Source organism: Camelus ferus, chromosome 6, assembly GCF_009834535.1.
Source record: "Camelus ferus isolate YT-003-E chromosome 6, BCGSAC_Cfer_1.0, whole genome shotgun sequence".
Taxonomy (NCBI): domain Eukaryota; kingdom Metazoa; phylum Chordata; class Mammalia; order Artiodactyla; family Camelidae; genus Camelus; species Camelus ferus.
In genome coordinates, this window is record NC_045701.1 from 84,015,561 (window position 1) to 84,041,365 (window position 25,805).

The 25,805-nt window shown below is 36.9% G+C and overlaps 1 protein-coding gene across 3 annotated transcripts in view; it reads right to left on the reverse strand.

Moving 5' to 3' along the window:
* The window catches only part of BTBD7 (BTB domain containing 7), an 83,678-nt gene that overhangs the window by 18,553 nt on the left and 39,320 nt on the right, over nt 1-25,805 (reverse strand). For 2 of the 3 annotated variants that reach the window (XM_032482549.1, XM_032482550.1), the window contains exons 4-5: nt 2,238-2,446; nt 627-702 (exon numbers count right to left, since the gene is read on the reverse strand). In XM_032482549.1, the coding sequence (XP_032338440.1) occupies nt 627-702; nt 2,238-2,446 (285 nt within the window). Of the gene's footprint in view, nt 1-626; nt 703-2,237; nt 2,447-19,190; nt 25,549-25,805 lie in introns of those variants that run through there. The other variant, XM_006184179.3, reaches the window with a different exon arrangement.

Genomic DNA, 25,805 nt, shown 5'->3' on the forward strand with positions numbered 1-25,805 from the left:
CCCCAGACATAAATAGAAGACTGCTATAGAATCATAACCTTCCAAAGTTGAAAGCCCACCTTCTACATATGATGCTTCCATCTCTTCTTTAAAAATATTATTTCTCCTTTATCTGTCTTCCACAAAATTTTAAAATAAACAACAAATATGCCTTCTCTGGGTAGTCATACATATATTTTAAATTGAGATAAAATTCACATAACATAAAACTCACCATTTAAACCATTTTAAAGTGTAAAATTTAGTGGCTTTTAGTACATTTAAAATGTACACCTATCACCACTGTCTAATTCTAGAACATTTTCATCAACAGCATGCTTTTGTAACACTTTAATCATTAAATGAAAAATTTCACTCTAATACTTCTGTAAATTAGTCAACATGTATTATTAAGCACATAGAAAGATAAAATATTAAGAATATTCTTTTGAAGTTAGTTTGCAAAATGAAATTTTCCAGTATATTTATTTCTAACAAAGTGTACCCTTTCTACTAAAGGATTTTACTGATGGTAAATATTTCTATTTCATAAGGCAACAGTGGGCACTGTCAAGACTGACGGGCAGCATGCAGTTCAGTAACTTTTGGGAAAAACTTAAAGTTGCAAGTTAGTTTTCTGAGCTTACCTCTGTCTGCTATTCTCTTCATTAACTGATGCTCACCCCATTTAATCAGATACTTAAGGATATCTTGTTCACTTGCCTATAATAAAAAAATAGTTCATATTTATTTTAGTGAAACTAGATAGATGGTTAATCTCATTAATGACTTTTCCTAGGTCATAAAGTAAACACAACATGCAAGCTGCCACGTTTCACTCTTTACACTGGCTGTTTCCAACGCTGGAGTTAAACCCGTGGTGCACCGGCAGCAAATACGCAAGACCACATTACATGTGGTTTTTTGGTCCAGTAACCTCGCTCTTGGCTCTAATTAAATTTTTATTCTTATTTCCATCTTTATTTTTTCTTTAGTCTGTTTTAAATTTATCTTACTATCTGGTTTCTATACATCTGCCTTAAATTCTTTTCGGGACAAGATGGAGATAAACAGATAAAAGTAAAAGTGTAAGGATATAGTGTGACTGCCATCTCCTGGAGGAGCAGAAAGAACAAGTGTGGCACCTTGGCAGCAGAGACTACCATCTCCACAAAGTATGCTGCTGACTAGGGAAGGGCCCTTGAAGCACAATCTGCGAAATGGCAGTGTGCCCCTCATTTCTTTGTACTTTCTTTAAAATCTTATGGCAAATCTAGGCTGCTTTCCAAGATTTTTACTTTCTAAGAAGAAACACAAAGCTTCTAAAGACAATAATTGAGAGAATCGACAAATCCTAACTCCCAGAATCCACACAGTCTGCATTAAGACAGTGAAATGAGGTTAATGAATTAAGATCCTAAATAAATCAAAACCAGTTATGACAGCATTCATACTGCAATCAAAGCAATGCATGAAGGAAAAGCACAGATGCTAGGTAGATTATTTAACTCTTCACTGCATTTCTGATTGAGATGGAAGCATTTCATAATTTTCCTAGTACAAATACAAAGAAGTAGAAAATGGCTCAATGAATTTATGCCTTCGTAACATTAAAGCTGATGTACAGCTTCCAGCATAAAATTCATACAGCCAATGCAAAAACAAAAACAAAAACACCAAAAAACTTGAACATACTTTACCTGAAAGGATTTTTTACAATATTTTAAATCTATTGTTACTTTGAATTACCTAATTATAAATGACATATAAGTCAAGGACACAGGAGTTTGCTTAAAACTACTTCTGATTAAAAATATTATTATCCTTTGGCAGGACACATACACTGAGTTTTTATTAAGTACTTGAGTAGGTCAGAAATTGAGTATTATTCTTACTTTGTGCTACTTAAGTCTAAGTATCTTCTGATGCCTCATCAAAAATAAGAAACTGTTACAGAGAATCTGCTATTAATGGAAGCCAAGAACATCACCATTGGGATATGCTTCTGACCTTGCCTACTGCCACAACCTCTCTGGTGTAGCTGGTTAGGACCTGCGCTGGTTCACAATGCTGAGTCATAGCAGCAGTGCGCACAAAGTGCACAGAGTGCCAGAGAACCAGAAGGTTTTTGCTGTACAAATTGAAGAGGGCATTCCTGGGTGGGCTGATCTCCTTAGATGGGAGAATAACAGAGTACAGATGGGTTTCTTGGTGCACATATGAATGACAATGAATTTGAGAGGTGTATAAATGATTACCTGTAGGTAGTCAGACTGGATAGCAGTAAGCAGATGGTCTTTGCTGAGTTCATAGAAAACATCCGAAGTCATGACCTGGGAAAATTCCTCACAGAGGAAATGTAAAGCTTGTCGGTGCACCCATTTAGAGCCATATGGATGAGAGCTCCACTTGAGGATGGCAATTAAGGTATCTAATGAGATGCTTTCAGCAATGATATCCTCACAGCCTAAAAGAGAAGGCAAATACTTCTTGAGATTAATCAGAAATATTACTTAATGAACATTAGTGTGTAGACACTATACTTAAAAGTAGCAATAGTAAAAAAGAACAAGGAGATAAATAAAATCTCATGGAAATCACCAAGACTTGGTGGGATGGGGTGACAACTGGTAACTAAAATAGTTTATGATATCTATAGGAAATCTGTTGTTCCTTAAAGACAGGTCCATAGGAAAAGGCAGGGAATCCTCACAATTGTTTAAGAAAATAAGTATCTATGTGCAACTCAACAACTTGTGTAAGACATTACAATGGAGCACTGGACCTAAGGGGAAAGAAAGAGTAGGTAGAAAGGATACAGCTATGGGAACTGGCCGGAAGAGGAAGGCTAATGGATGACACCTGCCTGATAAGAGAATCCACACTTGAGGATAAGACAGGTAGGCTATCTTCCAGGAACTAGAAGAACATCTGTTTTTTTGTATTATTCTAATTTAAAAAAAAAAAAAACACCTTGCATTGTTGATAGTTTAGTTCCTCAGTGTAAAGGCAAAATGTTGCAATTTTATATTCATCTGGTGAACTAAAAAGAAATAAGTGGTTTAAGTGAAAAGGACCAGGATTCTGGAGAAAGTGACTATGGCACTTAAGAGCTCAAAGAAGAGAAAAAGAAAGTCTGAGGACAGTCAAGCTATTTTCCTTAGGAAAGATAATTTCAAAATAGAAAGATAAGATACAAGTAAAGTCAGAGTGACAAAGACTGTAGAAGGGAAAATGGATAAAGCTGGACAGAGATTCTTCACAACCAAGTTTACTGTAAAATAATAATAATAATAATAATAAAAACAATAATAGGGGCAGGGAGTGTTTAAACATCATCACCATTATCAACAAAAATGTGGCTAAACAGGTTGCTCTCTAATGAGCTCAGAGCTTTAAAACATACAGTCAAAAAAGGAAGGGCAGCAACAAACTCCACAGACTTTCAAAGCTCAAAGTTCTTGTGAAATCAGGAAAAGTGAAGAGAGAAAGACAGTAATTCCCATTTTCAGGTGATATAAGAACATTAGGAATCAACAGAGTTTGTAAACCAACAGAGTTTGTAAAAAGTAATGCATCCACCCCTTTTCTGATATGGTCCCAGATAAGCAGAATATCATAGAGAGAACTGTGTAACCCGATTTCTGCAAAGCATTTAATAAAACACTTCATGATGTCTCTAAGATTGTTAGCTCCACAAGACAGGGACAACTATCTTCACTGTACCCGCAGCACCCTCTTGCACATGGAGAGTATTAAGTAAAAATCTGCTGAATATACAAATGAGATCTTTGCAGATAAGATGAAAAGATGTAAAGGGTGACAGAACAGTGGTTAACAGAACCCTTTGTAAATAGCAGTGATTAACTCTGAGGATGGAGTGGAGAGTCTCTGTTTTTTGATATTTATCAAGAATTTGAATGAAGATGTGGAAAATATGCTTCAAAGTTTCCAGATGACCTAAAACTAGGAAACACAGTTAAAAATACACTGGATAAAAATGATCATAATTAGCTAAAAAGATGGATCAAAGTGAAGATGAAATAAAACTTAAAAAATCAGAAAGTTCCACATTTAGATTAAAGAAAATGAACTGCACAGTAGATGACAGGGTAGAGCTAGGTTAACTATATCCACTTACATAAAAATAATATCTGGGTATGTTAACTAAATGAATGCAAAATGTGTCATTGCTGCTATAAAGTTAAAGCAATCTCAGGCTTTTAAGATACAAGCACAGAGTCCTAATCAAAGAAATAACGTTGCATGGATGGTCCTGGAGGTAGTCATTCTAAATGAAGTCAGCCAGAAAGAAAAAAAAAAACCATACAGTATTGCTTATATGAGAAATCTAAAAAAAAAGACACAAGTGAACTTATTTACAAAACAGAGACAGACTCACAGATACAGAGAAAAAACTCAGGGGGTAAAGGGGGTGGGAAGAGATACACTGGGAGTTCGGAATTTGTACCTCTTGGGGAGTGATGGAGATGTTAGGTATCTTGATTGTCGTGGTGGTGTGGATAAGTGTATACATCTCTCAAAATTCATCAAGCTGTACAGCTGAAACATCTGTAGTTTACTGTACAAAAATTGTATCATAATAGAGTTGTTTCAAAAAAAAGAAATAATGCTGCACCGCTCTCCTGTAGGGTGCTGTGTTCTGTTTCGAGCCCTGTGTTTTAGATGGGGCACTGACAAAACTCCAGAATTCTCAGAGAAAGGCAAAAGAACAGTGGAGAGTTTGACACTTGTCACAGAAGAAAATCTCTGAACAAATTAGATTATTATTGGCTTATGTAAGAGAAACCTGAGGAGAGACATAAGAGCTATCTTTAAATGTCTGATAGATCCTCATGAGGCAGAGGAGAAATGAATGATTCTCTATTGTTCCAAAGGCAAATCTTGGGAAACAACTAGTAAAAGGAGAGAGATTCTGACTCACTCTTAAGAAATTTCTAACAATTAGAATTGCTCTCCTTACCTCCCTTCAACAAAAGATCCCTCTAGAAAAATGTAGGAGCAGAGGCTAGCTCATCACATTAGGGATGGAGTACCAAGAACTTTTACACTGGATGCAGAACTAAGGTAGGATGACATCCAAGTTTTTTCTGTCACAAAGATATAACCATTTTTAGAAATAACAGAGTAAACATAAGAGTAATGAAATCTGAAGATTATTTAATCTAAATACTAAAATGAGACCCTTATAAATGATATCTGCATGTAAATGACACCCAAAGGCATGAATATATGCTGATGAGAAGTGGGGAATATGGAATAGTTCTGGAAAGTTCTCATGATTTATTGGTAAGCCATGAATGCCAAGCTGAGGACAGGCCTCACCCAGTAGCTGGTGGAAGACTTGTGTTAGTCTATTGTTTTAAAGCAGGCACAGGAGTAAAGCCAATTAGTATGAGTTAGTATAACAGGGAAGGCAATCTGAGAGACGTGTTTGGGAACAAAGCAGGGCAAATTAGAGAAAGAGGGTTATCTAAAAGGATGTGTTGCAATCCTACTAAAACCAGAATACTGACAGAAGCAAAGAAAAAGAATTAAAGATAACATCCTATGTTTAAACTTCTGAAGTCTACAAAGAAGTGAGACATGGGAGGAAAAATGGGTTTTGAAATCAGAGATTAGACTTGAACTCCCAGCCTAGCAGGAAAATCACTTTGGGAAAATCTCTACCTCTCTGAGCCTGAAGTGTTTTCATCTGTAACATTGGTATTACATTCCTAACTCAGGTTGTTATAAGATTTAAATGAGACTGTACTCTTGATACTCATTCATTCAAACGTTCTGGAGTACCTACTTGCCAAGTGCTGTAAATACAAAGCGTGATGTCATCTGCCCTCATGGCCTTAACCCCATTGTATCCTCTGTCTTTCAAGTCTACAGTTCCAGCCTAGAGTTCTCTCCTGACATTCAGATCCATTCCTTAAACTTCCCAGACTCACTCCTTAAACTTCCCAGGTTCCACATGTATATTCTGTAGACATCTTAAATCTAAAAGTTAATTTGTTTCCTCTGGGAAATCTAGTCCATCCCCTACTCTGCCCCTATCATTTTAATCCTTGTTTTAGAGAAAAATATCTCATCTACCCGGTCACCAAAGCCAGAAATCTGAGTACTACTATTGATTTCTTATCCTGAAGCCCACATCCAATTTACCATCAAATGTTACTCATTCTATTTTTATTTTAAAACCATCCCATCCAGAGTCTCTACCACCTGTTTCAGAATCTGATACTTTCTCCCTCCATTATTGAAATAGCCTAAAAAAACTCCCACTCCAGTCTTTCTCCCTTCCAATTCCTTCTCCATAGTGTTGCCAGAATGATCTTTTAAAATGTAAATTAGATTATGTATGTAACAAATCATTCAACAGCTTTCAAATGACTTCAAGATAAAATCCAAACTGCATCTTTTGGGATGATCTGGCCCCTGCCACTTTCTCCAGCCCCATCCCTGCTCATGTTCTGTACTCTAATCATACTGCATTATTTACCACTTCCTAGAATTCCATCAAACTCTCTTTTTCTCACCTTTAGGCCTTTACGTATATTGTCTCACTTTTCAGAAATGCTCTTAATTCTGCTTCTTAACTTCTCCACATCTTTTCAACTCCTCTTAGATCCTGCCTCTTCAAAAGCCTACCTTAATCTTGTTCCCCAAAGCCTAAGCCAAAAGTCAGGTGTTCCTCCTAATTACTAGTTTATCTTTCTGACATATTTGTCTGAATCCTCTACCAGACTGAGAGCTTCTCTGGAGTACTGGCCCCATCTTGTCTCTGATTCTATAGTACGTGACACCTGGTAGACAATTAAAAACAAACATAATAGCAAACATTTTTGAAATTTATTTTGTACCAAGCTCTGTGCTTAATTTAGATATTTAATTCTAGCACTTCTTCTTAAAGAAGGTGGTATTATTATTATTCCCATTTTACAGATGGGAAAACTGAGACTCACAAAGGTTAATTAACTTGCCCACAGTCATGCAGCTAGGAAGAAGACAAGTCATACTTAACATATCTTTCCCTTCCCTTCTAAAAAATCCCTTCCTACCTCACTTTTTATGCCTCTAAACTAGTCTTCTACTAATCAATCCTCATCAGAGCTTTTTCACTTAGAACTACTTCTCTCATAAACAGAAAGGCATCTTTTTTTTTTTTTTAAATTGAAGTACAAAGTGTTGATTTCTGGTGTATAGCACAATGTCCCAGTTATGCATATACATACATAAATTTGTTTTCATATTCTTTTTCATTAAAGGTTATATTATACAATACTGAATATAGTTCCCTGTGCTATACAGAAGAAATCTGTCTTTTTTTAATCTATTTTTATATATAGTGGCTAACATTTGCAAATCTCAAACTCCCAAATTTATCCCTTCCTACCCACTTCCCCCAGTAACCATAACATTGTTTACTATGTCTGTGAGTCTGTTCCTGTTTTGTAGATGAGTTCATTAGTGTCCTCTTTTTTTCTTTTTTTAAAGATTCCACATATGAGTGCTATCATATGATATTTTTCTTTCTTTCTGGCTTGCTTCTCTATGTCCATCCATGTTGCTGCAAATGGCATTATTTTATTCTTTTTATGGCCGAGTAGTATTCCACTGTATAAACATACCACAACTTCTTTATCCAGTCAACTGTCAGTGGACATTTAGGCTGCTTCCATGTCTTGGCTATTGTATACAGGAAAAGCATCTTATAAATATACCAAACAAGGTGATATTAATTCATAAATGTAAAAGCCTCCTCCACCCAAAAGTTGGAAGGTATATTTTAAAGAGATTTACCTAATCTTGTCAAAATCAATATTTTCGTATTATAGTAAAGCATCTCAATTAGTGGTAATTTGCCTTTTATCGAGGTTGTCAATATTGTAATGAAAATGTAGATATTTCAGCAGCAAGGCCGAAGGGACACTGGCAGGGAAAGGCTAGGAAGTGAGATGCAAAGAGGCTTCACACAATGCCATTTCCTTGGTAAAATTTAGACTAGTCTTATAGGTCCAAAAACATTTATTAGTCCACTTGTGGTGACAAATGGTATTAACCCAAATCCCAAAGACCAATGTACAAATCAGAAATTAATTTATGTGCAGTGCAGGTATTCATTTCCAGTGAGCCAAATGTCATATTCTACCTCAGCTCTTTTCAAACTATCTTGGGTCAAGAAAGAGCTTTTTGCCTTTGCTTCTTTTTAAGTTTCCAATCTGCCATGGACCAATACTTAAGTAAAATTCAGCAAAAACAATGCTTGAATACTATGGCAATGTCAAATTGCTACAAAAGTTTTTAAATGCTTACTTGCAGTTTCTCTACTTACCTCATCGTAGACACATATTGAATAACATGCTCTGTCTAGAATCCCTTCCCCTTTGCCAGTTTCAGGATACACAGAAGTCAGATTTGTTTCCTCCCATTTGGTACTAATTGACTTCCAGAGGACACTCTTCCTCTTTTTTTGCTATAGAGCTTACTGACTCCATTTCCTAGCTATAGATAAAATAGTACATATCTTGTATTTCTTTTAAGACAACTAGATGACACAATCAGAATGACTATCTTTTTAAATGACTTTAGAGTTTAGACTGTTACCACATATGATAGATGACTGTTCAGACATCTTCACCACCACCAGCCCTTTGATCTCACCTCCAACCCATGGGCAGAGTGTATTTCCCTGCCCCAGGACTTTGGAATTGGCCATGAGATCTGCTTTGACCAGTTAAATGTTAGTGGACGTGATGTGACAAAAGGCTTCAAAAGTACTTTTGGGAACTAGGAGTGCCCTCTTGCCTTCTGCCACTGCCATGGTAAGAATACACTGCAGCTAGTTTCTTGGTCCCAGGAGGAAAAGAAGCAGCAGTAGGAACAGAGCCACCGGCCCTACTAAACCATGGCGGCAACCAGAGTGACTCCAGATGCTGCAAACAAACCTGTGATTTCAGCTGATCTGGAAATGTGTGAGAAATACATGTTTTTTATTATATACCACTGAGATTCTCTGGTGGTTGCTACACAAAAATGGTTAACTAATAAACCATATAACTTTTTGGATGAACTCAAAGGCTTTTAGCAATTTCTGTGTAACAGAAAAACTCATCCATAGCCTAGACATTTAATGGCTCCAAGATGCCCATGTATTCGCTCAGGCAGCTGACTTCCAAGGATGCTGCTGTGAGGCTGGCAGACAGTATGAAGTAAACATCTTACAATTCTTTTTGCTTGTGTGATAACCACATTTTTAAGATTCATCTCTTACTTGTTTAATTCTTTCTTGTATTCTCTCTCACCAGAATAGTTTCTTTCTAATTCTTAATGTGGGCAAAAATGCCTCTTTTCAATAATTTGAGCTACACAGCCTGAATGATCAAGGCAGATATATCAAGAAGTAAAACAAATTAATTTACACATTTAGTAATACAAATGATTGTTACTGTATGTTAGGTAGGACCACTTCCTGTTTTCATTATGAACATTTTTTTTTCCTCTTCATATTCCTCTGATAACTAAAAGACACTCCAATGTTGACAGATTTCCTGAAGACACTGTCCAGAGCTATCTTTACTGCCACCCTCACACACTTCGTTATTCTTAGGAACAGCCTTATACATGTTTCACCAATATCAGTGGGAAACCTTTTCATTGGCTCATGACCACCAGGATATAGATAAACTGCTTCCAGATTTAGAGTTTCATATTGAGTTTGAGGTGGGAAGTAGAAGAAAGAAACAGGCAAGGGGGAAGAAAGAAAAGGAATTATGGAGGAAATTACGGCTTGCCATGCAGCATAAAACAATATAGTAAGGTTAGAGGAAGGCTGGCCTTAGAGCAGGCAGAGTGACTCTTCAGTGGCCCCAGAGTTTTAGAATTAAGACCTCAAGTGCAAATAGGCTTGAGAGAAAAGTTGCTTCAATTCTTTCCTACTAACCTGTACGTGACTGATTCCAAATCCCAAGGAATGGAATTATGAAACAAGAGGGAAGTGAGGGCAGCATGAAGTAGTAAAAAGAGCATAAAGGCCTTGAGTTCAGGTAATTATATCACTAACTCTTGACTCACTCACTCACTACCCTGGACTGGATCAAAGCACACCCTCTGTGAGTCTCCTTCCTTATATTCAGGACAAAGTAGTCCCATCAGAACTCTGGGGATTATGTTAAATAATACTGGGGGGCCAAAGTGTCCATTAACACTAGCCTTTTTCTAAGCAAGAAATCCTAAATTGGCTGTGCCAACTCACCCTCCAGGACACACACACACACACACGTATATATAAAATGTATATATACACACACACTAGTTACCATGTCCTACTGATTCTTCTTTCAAAATTCTCTTTGATTAGCTTTATTTTCCATTCCCAACCTGGTCCCAACACCAACCTGGTCCAAATCCTCAGGACCTCACACATTGATTATAGAAAAGCCTCCTACAGTCTTTGTCCCATCAGTATTCCAGTCCATAATGTTCACACCGTTGAAAGGTTTGTTCTCTAAAACATCACTATCAACACATCATCCCTGCACATCTACCTTAAAAAGGTGATCAGAATTCCAGCTAGAAGGCAGAAAATAAGTGTCAGACATGCGAGTGAGAAGACAAGTCAATCTGTGCTTCAGTGTTTTTCATTGCCAGTCCTTGGACTCTGCAACATCTGAGCGCTGGTTGGATAAACGCTCCTCTCTGCTATTCTTCAGAGGACCATCGTGAAGAAGATTCTACAAAGCTCCTCAAAGGATCCTGGCAGGGCTGAAGCCCAGGAGCCTCCAGTGGTGACAAGCACAATGGCCCACTCTTAGGCTGCTTTCCCTCCTCCCGGGTTTCATTCTCCCCAATTCTCACTCCTGTTTATGGGATTACTTACCATATAAACTACGTGCAAACAAGCCTTTGTTTTAGGCTGTGTTTCAGCACAGGTTGTGAAGGAATGGGAGGAGACACCCACCCAATGATAGTAAGAGAAGTGGCCTTAGAAAATAAAATTATTGAGTGAGATTCTGGAACTAGATCACTCACTGGTCAGATGGCTGAAAGGAAAGGACCACCTTCCTAATGGCAAGTAGGGTGGTGATAACCCTGCATGTAGCAGCATGACAATACTCAGGTTTTTCACTAAGTGAAGTATTAGTTTAGTAGTAGTGGTAGTGGCACTTGAATGGAATAGGAACATTAGTAATTCCAAGTACCTGATGTTGGCTGGCTTAGTTAACAGCTTTAGAAATCATGTAAGAAGAAAATGATAGTTAGCCACCCCTCAAGCCCAAGAACTCTTGTCAAAATTCAGAAGATTTCTAGGTTGGTTTTCAAAGAGACCCTTATTTCCTGCAGCTGCAGAAAAGACATAAAAACTCAGGCTCAAGATTTAATTTTAAGGATATCAGAGCTACAAAGAAGACTTGAATGCAAGGTTGTGACAAATCTAAGACAAAATCTAGGTCCCAACAGAAACGGTTGGACACAGAAATATGGAAGGGGGATATCTGGGTGAATGAGCTAGGAATGCTGAACCCCAAGATTCACTTGAACTTTTCTGGGCCGGGAGAGGCGGTTCCTGCCCCAACTCCTTGCTAGAGGACAACAACATTCTCTTCTCAGGAGATCCTAAAGGTGCCTGAAAAGACAATGCCTGTCCTCTTCAAGATCTGCTCCTGCCTCCTCTCACTAGCTCCAAGCCAATAATCAAATCTGTTCATTCATAATCACAATCTGAGAGAGAAAATACAGTTCCTGTTCTGCGAACAAAGAGCGTACACACCCAAGGAATTGCAAAACCTGGGTGTATATACTGGCAGGTCCACTTGTGGGAATGGATATCGAGGGTGCTGCCCCAAGGTGCTAGGTTTGTGGCAGTAGGAGCAGGAAGGTGTTCTTTTGGAATCCAAGAGACTCAACTGCAGTACCTTTTGGTGCTTCTTTGCTCAGTGATAACAGAGGCCGGGCACTTGTAGCTACCCACTGATACAGCAACTAAGTGCTCAGATACTTCTGGGATGAAGGTCTGGGTCATCCCACCTGGTAGGCTATCTAGACCTGCTTAAATATTAGCAAAGCATGACGAAAATCTAGGTTGGGTGATGGAAGAGAGGGACTGTGGTGATTTGTACTGCTTCAACTTGCTTAAGCTAGAACTGTTTTCAACAATCTCCATTTCTATATGGTTCTAAGCTAAAGTTGGCCAAAACAGAAATGTGTGAGATTTGAAAAGCAGCAGCAGCAGCTATTACTCTGTAAAAGTCACTATGGCTAGATATGGTGACAAGCAGACACAGAGGTGCCTGTGAACTCAGGCTTTTCCTTGCTTTCCTCAGCTCTGCATCCAGCTCTCCCTCCTAACTGCAGCCCTGGTGACAACACTGCCCCAGGCCACAGATCCACAGACACAACTGCCACTCTCCATGTACCTCCCCCTTTGCAGCTCTACCTTAGTGTAGGATGTCCTTGGCTTTCCAGGTTAACTGGCTGTTGTCTCTTCTGGGTCCAACTCCTCTCCTTTTCAGACCTTCACTTCCCCAGCTTCTCCCACAATTGTGCGAAGCCCAATCTCTGTAATTATTCCCTTACCCCAGAAGTCCGAGTTGCTCAGTTTCCCTGACTGAACTCTTGAGTGATGTTATGATGAGAATATCAATTACAGCTTGCAGCCAATTGCAGCATCTGGGACTGTGGCTAATCGCACCATCTTTCCTGAATTGAGTCTTTAATAGAAGTGTGGCTGGTTACCACCTTGAAGATTCTGTGAGGAACTGGATTTAAATTATTGCTTTCCCCTAAGTTAAATCACATGAAATTGTTGATATTAAACCATTCTGACTTATGAAAATCAGAAGATTAAATAATGTTATTTGTTTTCTGTTGCTATGTAACAAATTACAACAAACTTAGTGGGTTAAAACAACAAACATATCATCTCACGCTTTCTGTGGGTCAGGAGTCGGGGCACAAGTCACTTGGGTCCTTAGTCAGGGTTTCTTCATAAGGCCGCAGTCAACGTCAACTAAGTTTGCATTTATATCTGAAGGCTCAAAAGGGGAAGAATTTGCTCCCAAGCTCATTGAGTTGTTGGCAGAAATCATTTCCCTGTGGTCATATGACTAAAGGCCCAGCTTCCTGCTGGCTCTTAGCTGGGAGGTTCACACTCAGCCCCAAGAGACTGCTTGTAGTTCTTGCCATGCCGTCCACTCAACAGGCCATCTCACAACATCGTAGCTTGCTTCTTCAAAGCTGACAAGGGAAAAAGTCTCTAGCGCAAGTCTACTAGGAAGATGGGAGTCATACACAATGTAATCATGAGAGTGCTTATCCTGTCATCTTCACCATATTTCACTAGTAAGAAACAAGTCATATGTAGCACTCACAGTTAAGGGGAGCAGGTTGCATAAGGGTATGAATACCAGAAGATGGGGATCACTAGGGGTCCTCTTACAGTTTACTTGTCACAGTAACTTTATCAGTATCTTAGCAATACCCTTTCTACATACTGGACAATCGTAATCATTTTAATCTACCCATAGTACTCATTTCTTTGATCTACTTAAGCCTTTGCTCAGAATATATCTAACTTTACTATGTCTCTGAAGAGTGGTGAAAACTGCAATCAATATTTTAGGTAAAAATGCACCATAGTTTGGCCAAAAAAAAAGTAGGCTAGTTGATAAGAAAGCCAAGAGTACTCAACGGGGGAAAGGATCATCTCTTCAATAAATGGTACTGGGAAAACTAGATGTCCACACGCGAAAGAATAAAATTGGACCCCTACCATACACCACTCAAAAAATTAACTCAAAATGGATTAAGGACTTAAAGACTTTAAACCATAAAACTCCTAGAAGAACTGAGAAATTGTGCTGAACACTGGAATTTGACACAATATTGTAAAATGATTATAAATCAATAAAAAATGTTAAAAAAAAAGTAAAATGAGAACTACTGAAAAAAAAAAAAATAAAACTCCTAGAAGAAAACACTGGGGAAAAGTTTGACATCAATCTCGGCAATTATTTTTGGACATGATGCCAAAAGCACAAGCAACAAAAGCAAAAACCAACAAGTGGGACTACAACAAACTAAAAAGCTTCTGCAAAGGCCACCATTATGGATGTTCCTTACAAAATTAAAACTATCATATAACCCAATAATCCCACTTCTGGGTATATATCTGAATATGAAATCCCTATCTTGAGGAGATATCTGCACTCCCAAGGTCATCACATCATTATTTCCAACAGCGAAGACACAGAAGCAACTTAAGTATCCATCAACAGATGAATGGATAAAGAAAATGTGATATACATATATACATATATATATAAAAATAACACACACAGACATATATATACACATTATTCAGCCATAAAAGGAAGGAAATCCTGCCATTTGCAACAATATGGATGTGCAACAGTATGGATGCACCCTGAGGGCATTATGCTAAGTGAAATAGACAGAGAAAGATAAACACTGTATAATCTCAATTAGATGTAAAATCTAAAAATATTGAACTCATAGTAACAGAGAATAGAATGGTGATTTCCATGAGGGGTGGGGAAATGAGACAGTGGTCAAAGGGAGTACCAACTTTCAGTTATATGATGAATAAGGTCCAGAGACCTAATGTACAGCATGGTGACTATTGCTAACAATATTGTATTGTATTCTTGAAAGCTGCTATGAGAGCACAGGTTTAATGTTCTCACCATAACAGCTACATCAACAAAACGTTAATTATGTGAGGTAACGAATACATTACCTAATCTTATTGTGATAAACATTTTGCAATATATACATGCATCAAATCACTGCATTGTATACCTTAAACTTACACAATGCTGTATGTCAACTATAGCTCAATAAAGCTGGGGGGAAAAGAAGAACTCTAGATTCAAATCTATCATCACTGCAAAAAAAAGTAGGTTGAGATTTTCTGGGTTATATTTCTCATACCCTTTTGGCTAATGGTCAGAATCTGAGTGTCCCTGTTGGGTAAAGAGGCATAATATACAAGCTGAGTCTTTTAAAATGTAACATACTTATCTACATGGAAAAATATCTTTCAAGTTTCTGCCCCTTTTGAGTCTTGTAAGACTTTCTTGCAATAGCTAAATGCCAGAAAATATGACTAATATTATAGATCTAGTCTAAATACCTTTTTATATTCCCTTCCAATTTATTTTAAAAGTTATGTTCTAAGACAATCTCTGGATTATCCATCTGGATGGATACACAAGAAATTGGTAGCACTGGCTGCTTCTGTGAAGGGAAACTGGGGAGCTAGCTGGAGGACAAAAAGTTGAGAGGGCAGGAGAACTTTTACTTAGTACTCTTTTATACCTTTTGAATTCTGTACCATTTGAATGTATAATCTATTTTAAAAATTAAATAATAAAAACAAACAAACAAAAAAACACCACATTATGGAAGTTGCCAGGAGTTCCTTCCCTCAGTGCTCAATGTAAAATCAATCACTGACCACAAAATCTAAGCAAATACTGGAGAGGAAGTGAGAAAGTTCTCTGCTTTAAGAACATTACTCCCTTCTGATGGGAAAGACGAAGTCACTGAGATTTATGTTGCTTGCGTGTGAAAATGTACAAAGGGTGCTTGTACTCTGTTCTTACAGCTTTTGCTAAGCTGTGTGAGAGGGAAAAACAGACAAAGATGGGAAAGAAGCTAAAGAGTCTAAGGAGTAATTTCAGTAAATAGAGGAGGAGGCGAAAGCACACAATTGGTGAAGATTGAAGATTTCTCTTCGTACCATGAAAGGAAGAGGAAAAAAAAAAAGATTTAAAAGACTAAGAACCCCTAAGATACTTAGTTGCATATAGACTTATATTCCTTCAATGTTTATGGTATAATGTTTTCTAATATGACATTTAAAATATTTATGCCTGAAGTTTTTTTTTAGGAGGGTGAGAACAGCATAATGAAAGGGAAAAGCATTCACGTGGATGTTGGTTCTCGTGACACAGATACTACATATAAGCCTCTGCTAAACTAAAATGTAGGGGGATCTAATTCTGGGACCTACAGGATACCTGAACTCCTTGAAATCAAACACATGTTCTTATGTGCAGGCATCTCACTTGAAGAGAAATGCAAGATACAGCCACTAGAGTCGGTGATCTGAGTCCCAATCTTGATTCCCTTCAGCTGTGTGATGTGTGAATTTCTGCCTGTTTCCTCATCTGAAAAATGTTTCCTAATCCTAAAAATCCATCTCATCAGGTTATTTTGAGGATTAAATAAGATAATATACACATAGCTAGCACACTGTTTAACTTATGATTAACATTAAATAAATGGTAGATACTACTCTAATTAAATTTCCTTGAAGAGAACACCCAATGTACTGGTGTATTCTAATTCAAAAGCTAGCATGGGGATTTGTTGGGGGTGGAAGAGGGTAAGAAGGGAGCATATTCACAAGAGAGTAGAGCACGTCAAAGATCATAAAGGGAACAGAAATATTCAGCGACAACCTAAATGTTTTGTGTACTTTCACAGATCATTTAAAATGTTATATAAAAACAATCCTAGTACTTAGTATGTGAAAAACTCAAAGGTTCACGCCTCTTTATGTAAAAACAAAAAATACCCATTTATACCTGTATCTTGTTTCCCAGCCTAAAAACCATTTTCCCACTAGTAACAAAACAGTAAGTAACCTTAATTTTATTATTGTAAAAAAGGAAAAAGTCAAAGCTTTTGGGGTAGAGCCATGTAACTATGATTTTCAGAAAAAATTTTGATTATCTACTGGTTAGTTATCTCTTTAATATGATCATGTGGGCCCAATGCACCACAGATGATTTCTCCTTAGAGATCTATTCCCCCTACCTTCTCAAATGGAAAGAGTAGCTTTGGAGTTGGAAAACTTAGGATTCAAATCTTGGCCTTAACACTTTCTAGCCGAAATGGAGATAACTACCACAGAGGATAATGCGAACTAAGAGCTTACATAGTGGCTGGCAAAAAACAGGTGCTCAAAAAATTCTACTGAATAAATGAATAAATGTGGTAAAGAACTTTTAAAAAGAGTTAGCTTTTTTGTTTGTTTGTTTATTTTGGGGAGAAGGTAATTTATTATTTATTTTTTAGTGATAATAGTTGGGATTGAACCCAGGACATACTCTACCACTGAACTATAAACTCCCCCTCCAAATTAGTAATATTTGATGTGTAATACATAGATTTTATCTGCTTAAAGAATGAATTTTTTTAAAAAAAAACAGTATTTCTGGAACATTTCTTATGGTCTTTGCATGCTACAGCCAAAGAGATCTTTCAGAAAGTGTAATTTAATCAGGTCACATGGCTTGCTGTGCCCAGGATAAAGCCAACAGTCTTAGCATGGTATACCGAGTTATTATACAGTCCAGCTTGCCAACATAGCCTCATTTCTCGCCACACCACTCTTATCTCTGTAACCCCTACTCCTCCCACAACCAAAGTGCCTTCTTTTCATTCATTTCTAGGCCTTTCTACCTGCAGCTCCTTCTGCATGATAATGCTCCCTCTTATCTCCCATCTTTATTTATTTAACTTCTATTCAATCTCCAGGTCACAACTTCTCTGTAAAGCTCTTGATATTGTCTCCACTTTGCTAACTTCCTATTATTGAGGTTTGGGGCTCCTCTTTTTCCTATGTGTTCCCTACCATTCAGGGCTTTGCTTTATTAGGGCACTTACACTATAACTGCCTATTGGTACCCACCACTAAACTATCTTATTCATTACTTTAATCTATGGGTCTGGCATACAGCAAGAGCTCAGCAAGTGTTTACTAAATGAATAAAGTATAGGAGTCACGGTGCTAATTCTATATCAAGGGTCCATTTGAACTGACAGATTATATTACTCCCTTTCCTCACTGTGCCCCATTTTTACCTTTATTTGCTTGAAAACTCAGGCAGCTGCTATTCTTCCAGGTTTATAGACCTATTATGATGACCAGATTTACAATACTGTATCCATCTATTTCCATTTAACTTAGTACCTCTAAATTTGATTATCAAAATGTAGGTGGGGGGGGGGTCACACCACTGAAGACTTTAGTTAATATTTTTATTGTTTACACTCATAAGCAAAGAACTATCAACCCAGAATTTAAGATGAGGAATAAGAAATAACAAAGAAATTAACCACACATTTCTGAACCTCTCACAATTAGATACATGCTCAGATATCAAGAGATTTAGAAAAGCAATGTGATGCCCCATGTATTTTCTAGAAATACTTTAGTGAATCATAGTTTCAAAATTGAGCATTGCTTTTTAACTTTTTAACTTCATTAAGAAGGAACACTGATAGTGAAAACTTAGGGGGGAAAGGGGGTAGGAAGGGATAAATTGGGAGTCTGAGATTTGCAAATACTAATATATATAACAATAGATAAACAAGTTTATACTGCATAGCACAGGGAACTATATTCAGTATCTTGTAGTAACTTATGGTCAAAAGAATATGAAAATGAATATATCCATGTTCATATATGACTAAAGCATTATGCTGTATACCAGAAATTGATACAACATTGTAAACTGACTATACTTCAATAAAAACATATATACAAAAAACCCCACCACTTCTGAAAAACCTAACTCTATTATAGTTAAAGAGGAACACGGTTAAAAATAAAGACATTTAAGTGTGCAAACTGTTTTCAGTTTTCTGGCAACATTTTCAGATTGGTGGCTCTTTCACCTTCAAGAGTCATGACATGTAAAACATGTATCAGAACTTTTATGGACACATCAGTGCTAAGTATGAGGCATAGAAAAATGTTTTAAGGAAAAGAACGAAAACAGAGCTCAAAGTCTTTTAACATATCAAAGCCATCTCCTTTGTGGAGGCATATTTAGTAAGGCTAGCCCAAGTTAATTTATAATAGGAATTGAAATTCCTTTTCGTCTAAATATATGAAAAACTAACTGGAGGCAAAAACTTTCTGGTCAGTTTATATTCATTGAATGTTTAGCAGGTCCATAAATAAACATTCCAAACTAAGATTCAGTCTTCAGGAGGTATTTATAAAAAGATATTATTTGTTAAGTGTTTTTCATTGGGGAGTGAGTCTAAAGGGCTCTTAAACACCTTTTGTACTTGTATTATCTTAATATTCAAGCAGGGCATCTCTCATATTTTCAGAAACAAAAATACAGTTATTGAAATAAAGTAACTATTCTGTACCCATATAATTTTTCCAAAATTTATTAAGTATGTAAAAATCAAGACAGAATAACATGTATGGTGTGGTACTATTATATTACAAAAGAACAAGATATGCATGTGAAATACACACACACTTATACACATTCAAAGGTTTGTAAGGAAACTCATCAAACTGTTCACAGTATGTCATTAATAAAGACTTGGGGAAAGAAGTGGTAGTAGGAGAAAATACACTTCAGGCTATGTTTCTATACTATTTCCTTTTTTTCCAACAATAAGCATGAACTGCTTCTGACATAAATTCATTCAAATTTAAAATTGTTACAAGGAATGATTTATTTATGAATGTTACCGAACTTACTCTCTAGAGTTTTTTATACTGAGTATACAGGAAACATAGTTACTGAGTATAGAGTTTGGTAAATTCTTGTTTTGAAGTCCATCTTTTGATCAGTGTAAGTAGCCTTGGGGAAGTAACAACTTAAGTTATTCATCTCATCTCATTTCTAAAACGGGCAGGATAGCAGCTACCATATGGGCTACGGTGAAGATTAAAGGAGGTATATTACACAAAAAGAGCTTAGCCCAATGTCTTGCACACAGATTAATAGCTCAATAATCAAATCTATTTTAATTCTTGGAATAGTTTCCTCTAGCTACATCCAAAACCAGAAGTAGACAGAATGCTTGAGGCTGGCCAGAGTCCTTCCACCCTGGATATTTTAGGAGTTAAGTGCAACATTCGATTTTAAGGCAGAAACTTCAACTCTCCATATCAACACTGAGTTTGAAAAGCCAGGATATTTGTATAGTCCAGAGGTTCTTCCTTTGTTATTTTCCATCTTCACTCACTAATGCCCACCTCTCCCAATCCTATTTTCCTTATATTGGCATAACCTTCATCTTGGACTGCATTAGTTTCTGCTCTCCTTGGCAACAGAAGACGTAAGAGGAGTAGTCAAAATCTGACTATGGTAGAGTCAGAAAAATAAAAATAAGCTGGGGCTTCAGGAAAAGGCAACAATTTAGGCCACTTCTCTTGGTGTTTCTGAGAGAAAAAGGGACTATAATGGAATCAAAGCAAAATGGGAGTTCACACCAAACAGCCCACCACCATAGGGAAAGCTCTATGAATCATTTTTGGGGCTCTGTTTTGCCATCTAACATTGGATGTTTCCTGCAATTGTATCATTGTTTAAAAAGTCTGAATCTGGTAATTTTTTTACACTTTGGAAACTTGGTCCTGTGCTGTCAAATAATACAAAAAGAAAATAACTCAATTCTTATCTTTAGAAATTGTCTACTAAAGAGTTAACACAATTCAGTTTTTAAAACATTTGTTAAAGCCCTCCCACCTGTGAGCCAGGCATAGTGCCTGGTGCCTGCACTTCTATGAAGAGGAAGAAACGTGCCCAAATTGAGGAACCCAAGCAGAATTTATATGGTTAGTATGTGGCAGAGGCAGGATTAGATGTGGCAGACTTCATACTTATAAAACACCAATTAATTTAGTCACTATTATTTATCTCTGAACCTCTCTGAGCAAATGGGAGACCCATTCTCCAAGTTTCATGGAATTGCTGTGCAGATGAAATGAAACAACATATGCCAAGTGCCTGCCAGGTACACAGTGGCATTCAAAGACTGTTTAATTGTCTTCTCCCTGGTATTGCACCTTGTATAACAATGGCGTTCAAAAATGTTAACCTGAAATCAAGCTTCTCTCTGTTTCAGAATATGTTGCACTGGGCAGCATCACTGCAGATGCTACCTGCTATCCTCATGGTGACCAGAGTTCAGCATACTCTTTAAATAATATAAATGCTCAGCTCTTTCTCATCCCAGAGAGGTAGTTTATGTTGTTCAAAGTTTTGTGTTCATATCCATACTGAGTATAGTATCTCATCTTTTATCTTATATTAATATTTGTAAAGTTCAAATTAAATCCAATTGCTCAGACCCTGACTACAATAAATACACAATTTGGGATGGGGAAAAAACCTAACCACACCAAACTAAACCAATCTTCCTCTATTTCATTCTCCTCTACCGTGGCATCGTTGGGATTTCTGCATCACAGAATAAAGATTTTGCTTATTGTTGAGAAAAGGCTTCTAATTAAACTCTGCATAGTTTTAAATAAAAAGGAACAGAAGACATTTGATAGAATTTACTTCAAATGAACTGTATGTATTTTTAAAATAACACTTCTTGCTATAACTACAAAGTACCTGATATACATTTACATTCAAAAAGTCATTTAACGAGCCATGATATTAATTTACATTCACTGTGTTTTAAGTATACAAAATAAGGGCGAATAAACACTCCACTTTTAATAGACAAGAAAATGACAACTCCTTACAATTTTATTTTCCCTTAATAAAACAAGACAAATAAGCAGCAAAAAGATGCCTAATTTAGAATAAGAATTTCCAAGTTACTTTAACATCTTGAATTATATTTGCATTATTATTGCAAATGTTTTTATTATTGAAATTTTAGATACATAATTAGTTAAAAGATAAGATTATCCTTAGGCTAAATTTCTTTGGACTCAAAAGATTAATAGCCTTGACTGGCTTTAGAATATTCTAAATTCAACTGATATTCTATTTTATATCAATGGGGCAACAAAGTAAAGAGTTGATGAGACAACTGTATTGAAATTTAACTTAAAACCGAGTTTAACAGTAGAGAGTTAGACATCATTTAGACCACATCTAAATTTACTTTTATAAATAATACTTATAAATAATGTACTTAATAATACTTAGTAAATAACATACATAATGTGAGTTTGGTCTTAAAGACAAGGTTAGAACTTGGACATTTAGTGATCAAAGTCAAAGATATTCTAAGACCAAAGAAAAGTGTGAGCAGAGGGTCAGAGGTGAAGACTTCATAGGCTGTATGAAAAATGGTTTAAGTTTTAAAATAAAATGTGCAATTAAATATTTTAAATATTACACATTAGAACTCTACTCACAATTTTGAGTAAGTTTTTGTAAGTGCTAAGTTTCATTATGATTAGAGATGTTTAACTTGAATCATTTGAACTGCCATTCCTGAAACAGATTAATTCTTCATCTATGTTGGATGTTTAACTGAAACTTGTATTTACTACTCTGGTCTGTTGATAATAGTCTAACTTAGCTCCATTATTCTCTAGGAAGTATATCCAGACTGATTTGCTCAAGAGGAAACAATTACAGACAGAAGCAAAATGAACTGTCAGCTCAACTGAAATGAGACAGAAGGAAGAGTGTCAATGTGGGGACAATGGAGAGGACGGGAAGAGGGAGGAATGAATTTGAGTGGGGACCGTTAGTCTCTGCTATTTTGCATTTGTTTCAAGTCACGCACTCCTAGAATCTGACCAAGCTGCTAAGAGAAAAAATTAGGTCATCGCTTTCAGTTGTTTCTCTGTCAGGTTTTTAATTCAATAAAATAAAATCACAGGTATTACAATTAAAAATATGGGCAATGAATTTGAGTCCATTTTGGAACTAAAGGTATAAATAAATTTCATACTCCAGAGATTGAAAAATGAATTTCTGATCAAGATAAAGAAAACCTGCAGTTTAAAGCATTATACTGTAAAATGTCCTGCACTGGAAGAGGCATATAGATTTGCATGCTAATTCTGGGCTATTTTGTTCTGAGGTCAACAGCATTTATGACAAGGAAACACAAGTTCTTCCTGTACGCCTGTGGGTTGTTAAAAGTTGATGAGAAACCCTATAGTTCTCCTAGAAAGTGGATTTTTACTAAAAAAATTTATAAATCAATAGTATATTCTCACTGTCCTCAGATTTTCAGAGCTGTTTACCCAGTGCATGCTAAGGTCATTGTATAAAGTCAGTGATCAAACACCTTGTCCTTCTTTTGAGTTTCTGAGGCTCTGCCAATCTATTCATCTGTTTTGGAGTCTTATACACTAGTCCTTTCATTATAGGTACTGTTATCAACCAGGTTTCTAAGCTGCAACCACAGAAAACAACTCTAGTTGGCTTAAACAGAAAAGGAATTTATTTGAAAGGATATTGTCAGTCCAGAGTTGCTAGGAAAGCTGGAGAGCCAGCTCAGAAAATAAACAAGAACAAAAGGCTGCAGAGTGAGGACTACCCCACAGAAACAGCCCAGTGAGCACCCTGTGCAGCTCTGGGACTCTGGCCATAACTGCTCCTGGACAGTGAATACCATTACTGGCACCACTGCCACTGACTTCTCTCCTTTTCCACTAGATGCTGCTGCTCCCACTCTGCTTCCAGAAAGAATTCTCTACAGTCCCTGATTCTCTGTGCTATCAGATCTAGATTCAAAAAGCCTAGGTCATGTGCTGAAGCCCTAACCAGAGAGAAAGCTGAGAAAGCAAGTATCTGACCTTTTTAGGTTTTTACACTGGGAGGTGGGCTCTGCCTTCTATTAACACCTATACAGTGAGGAATTTCCCAAAACTAGGACGGAGTTCCTTATGCTGGGCAGCTGAAAAAGTCAAATGACTGATACAGAAATACTCGGCTATTCAGGAAAACATCGCCCACTCAGTACAAAGTCCTCTGTTCTCTGGCTAAGTGCTCTGAAGCAAAGTCTGAGTGGTGAACTACCCAGGCTCCTGCGCCCACAGCATTTAAACACCAAGCTGGCCCACAATTCCCCCACATGCTTAGCCCCATGCCAAGTGGGTCAGCTACAAATCAGGCTCACAGAGGAGACTCCTCTGAGTCAATGCTTCAATCACTAGTCTGCTGATTTGTCCCTATGAGTCGGCCACATCCCTCAAAATTGCTTCTCATACTGCTCCCCTGTCTCACCATGTCCAAATTCCTGGGCTTGGGGTTGGAAGAGCTGGTGTGAGTCACAACTTCATCATTTACAAGCTTGGGAAAAGGTTAGTTATTAATCTCTGAGCCCCACCTACTCATAGGTTGTCAGGATAACCAAAAGAGAGAAAGTAAAGGCTCTTTGTAGATGAAAACTGTAAGCATGATCTCATTAATTAACATTCCTGACAGATTTGATACATTCCCCAGTTCTTCAGGATTATGGCCAATCTAGGTGTCTCTGGTTCTTTTGGGTACTTATGTCATGTCTTTATCTTATTATAAAAAATTAATTTTGTAATCAAAGCAGTATATGCTCATAATTTTAAAAGTCTTAAACCAAAGTCTTACCCTAAAAACAAAACTTCCTGTCCTCTCTCTTTACTCCCAGTCCTGCTTCCCAGAGACAACTACTATCAATTCTTTAGCTGTTTCTTCTGGTACTTATCTCTTTACATTATAATTTTTATGAAATCAACATTCAGTGTTCAAATCCTCTTTTCTCACTTCATTTTCTATAAATCTACTGCTAATTCTTCATAAATAAACCAAAAGATCCATAAAACCTCTTTCAACGTCACTTGTTACTTAATATCCAAACATTTAGGTAACTGATTTCTTCCAGTCTAGACTGGATGCCCAATGTACCTAATGCACAGCTAATACCTAGGATTTCTCTTTTTTCTTTCTGGTGTTAGACCCCACTTTCTGGACCCACGCTTCACTCTTGGTTTACTTCATTCTTTAGTGGAATACATCCTCAGTAACTTCCTGAGTAAGGGTACATGGGAGGTAAGTTTTTTGAGGCAAAACTGAAAAAATGCATTTATTTAGGCTGACACTTGATTGACAGTTTGGCTAAGCAATGAATTTTGTGTTTAAAATAATTTTCCATTAGTTTTTTTGAAGGCACTCTGTAGCATTCAGTTGTTGCTACTGAAAATTTCAGTACCCTTCAGATTTCTATGGAACCAAATTCTCTCCTCTCTGCACCATTTTAGAATCTACTTTTTCCTTAGTATTTCCAGTGAAAAGGATGAAATTTTTTAATATAGAAATTCCTTTAGTTTCGGCAATATTTCTTATATTATTCCTTAGATACTGTCTTCTCTTCCAATTTCTCTAGTATATATTTCTAAAACCATTATTTAACATGTTACACCTTCTGGATGAATACTTTAGTTTTCTTATTTGTCTCCACTGTTGTCCATCTCTTTGTTACTTACTTTACTTTCTGGATTTCTTCAACTTTACCTTTCAATTCTTCTATTATAATTTTCATTTCCAAAGTTTGTTTTTACTTTTATAGCATCCTATGTCTCATTGTTCAATAAAATATTCTGTCATATACAGATATTTTGATTCTATTGAAGTTTTCTTCTGCTCCCTTCATTGTCTGTTTCTTCTAGCATTTTGTCCTTATCTCTGTCTCTATTTGGAAGTTTTCCTCAAATGTCCAGTGAGCTCTGGATGGCTTTTTATACTTAAGACCGAGGTAGTAAATAGCTATTTGGATGCTGTTTTGCACAAGCAGGTTTGCTGCCTGTAACCCTCTCTGCAGAACAACTGGAAGGCAAATCAGCTATTTGATTGTGTAACTCCTGAGCATAATTTCATCATGAAGCCCCAAAACAGGTCTATATGCTCTTGGGCTGTTTACCATTCACCATTTCTGGAGCCCCGTTTACTGTCTTGTATCTGAAGGTTTGGACCAGAGCAGGAGAAGGTCAGGGAATGACTTCATCACTTAGTCTGTAGGCTTTCACATAATTCCAGATTTCAAACGTGTGCCTTATCTCCACCCTTCTTTAT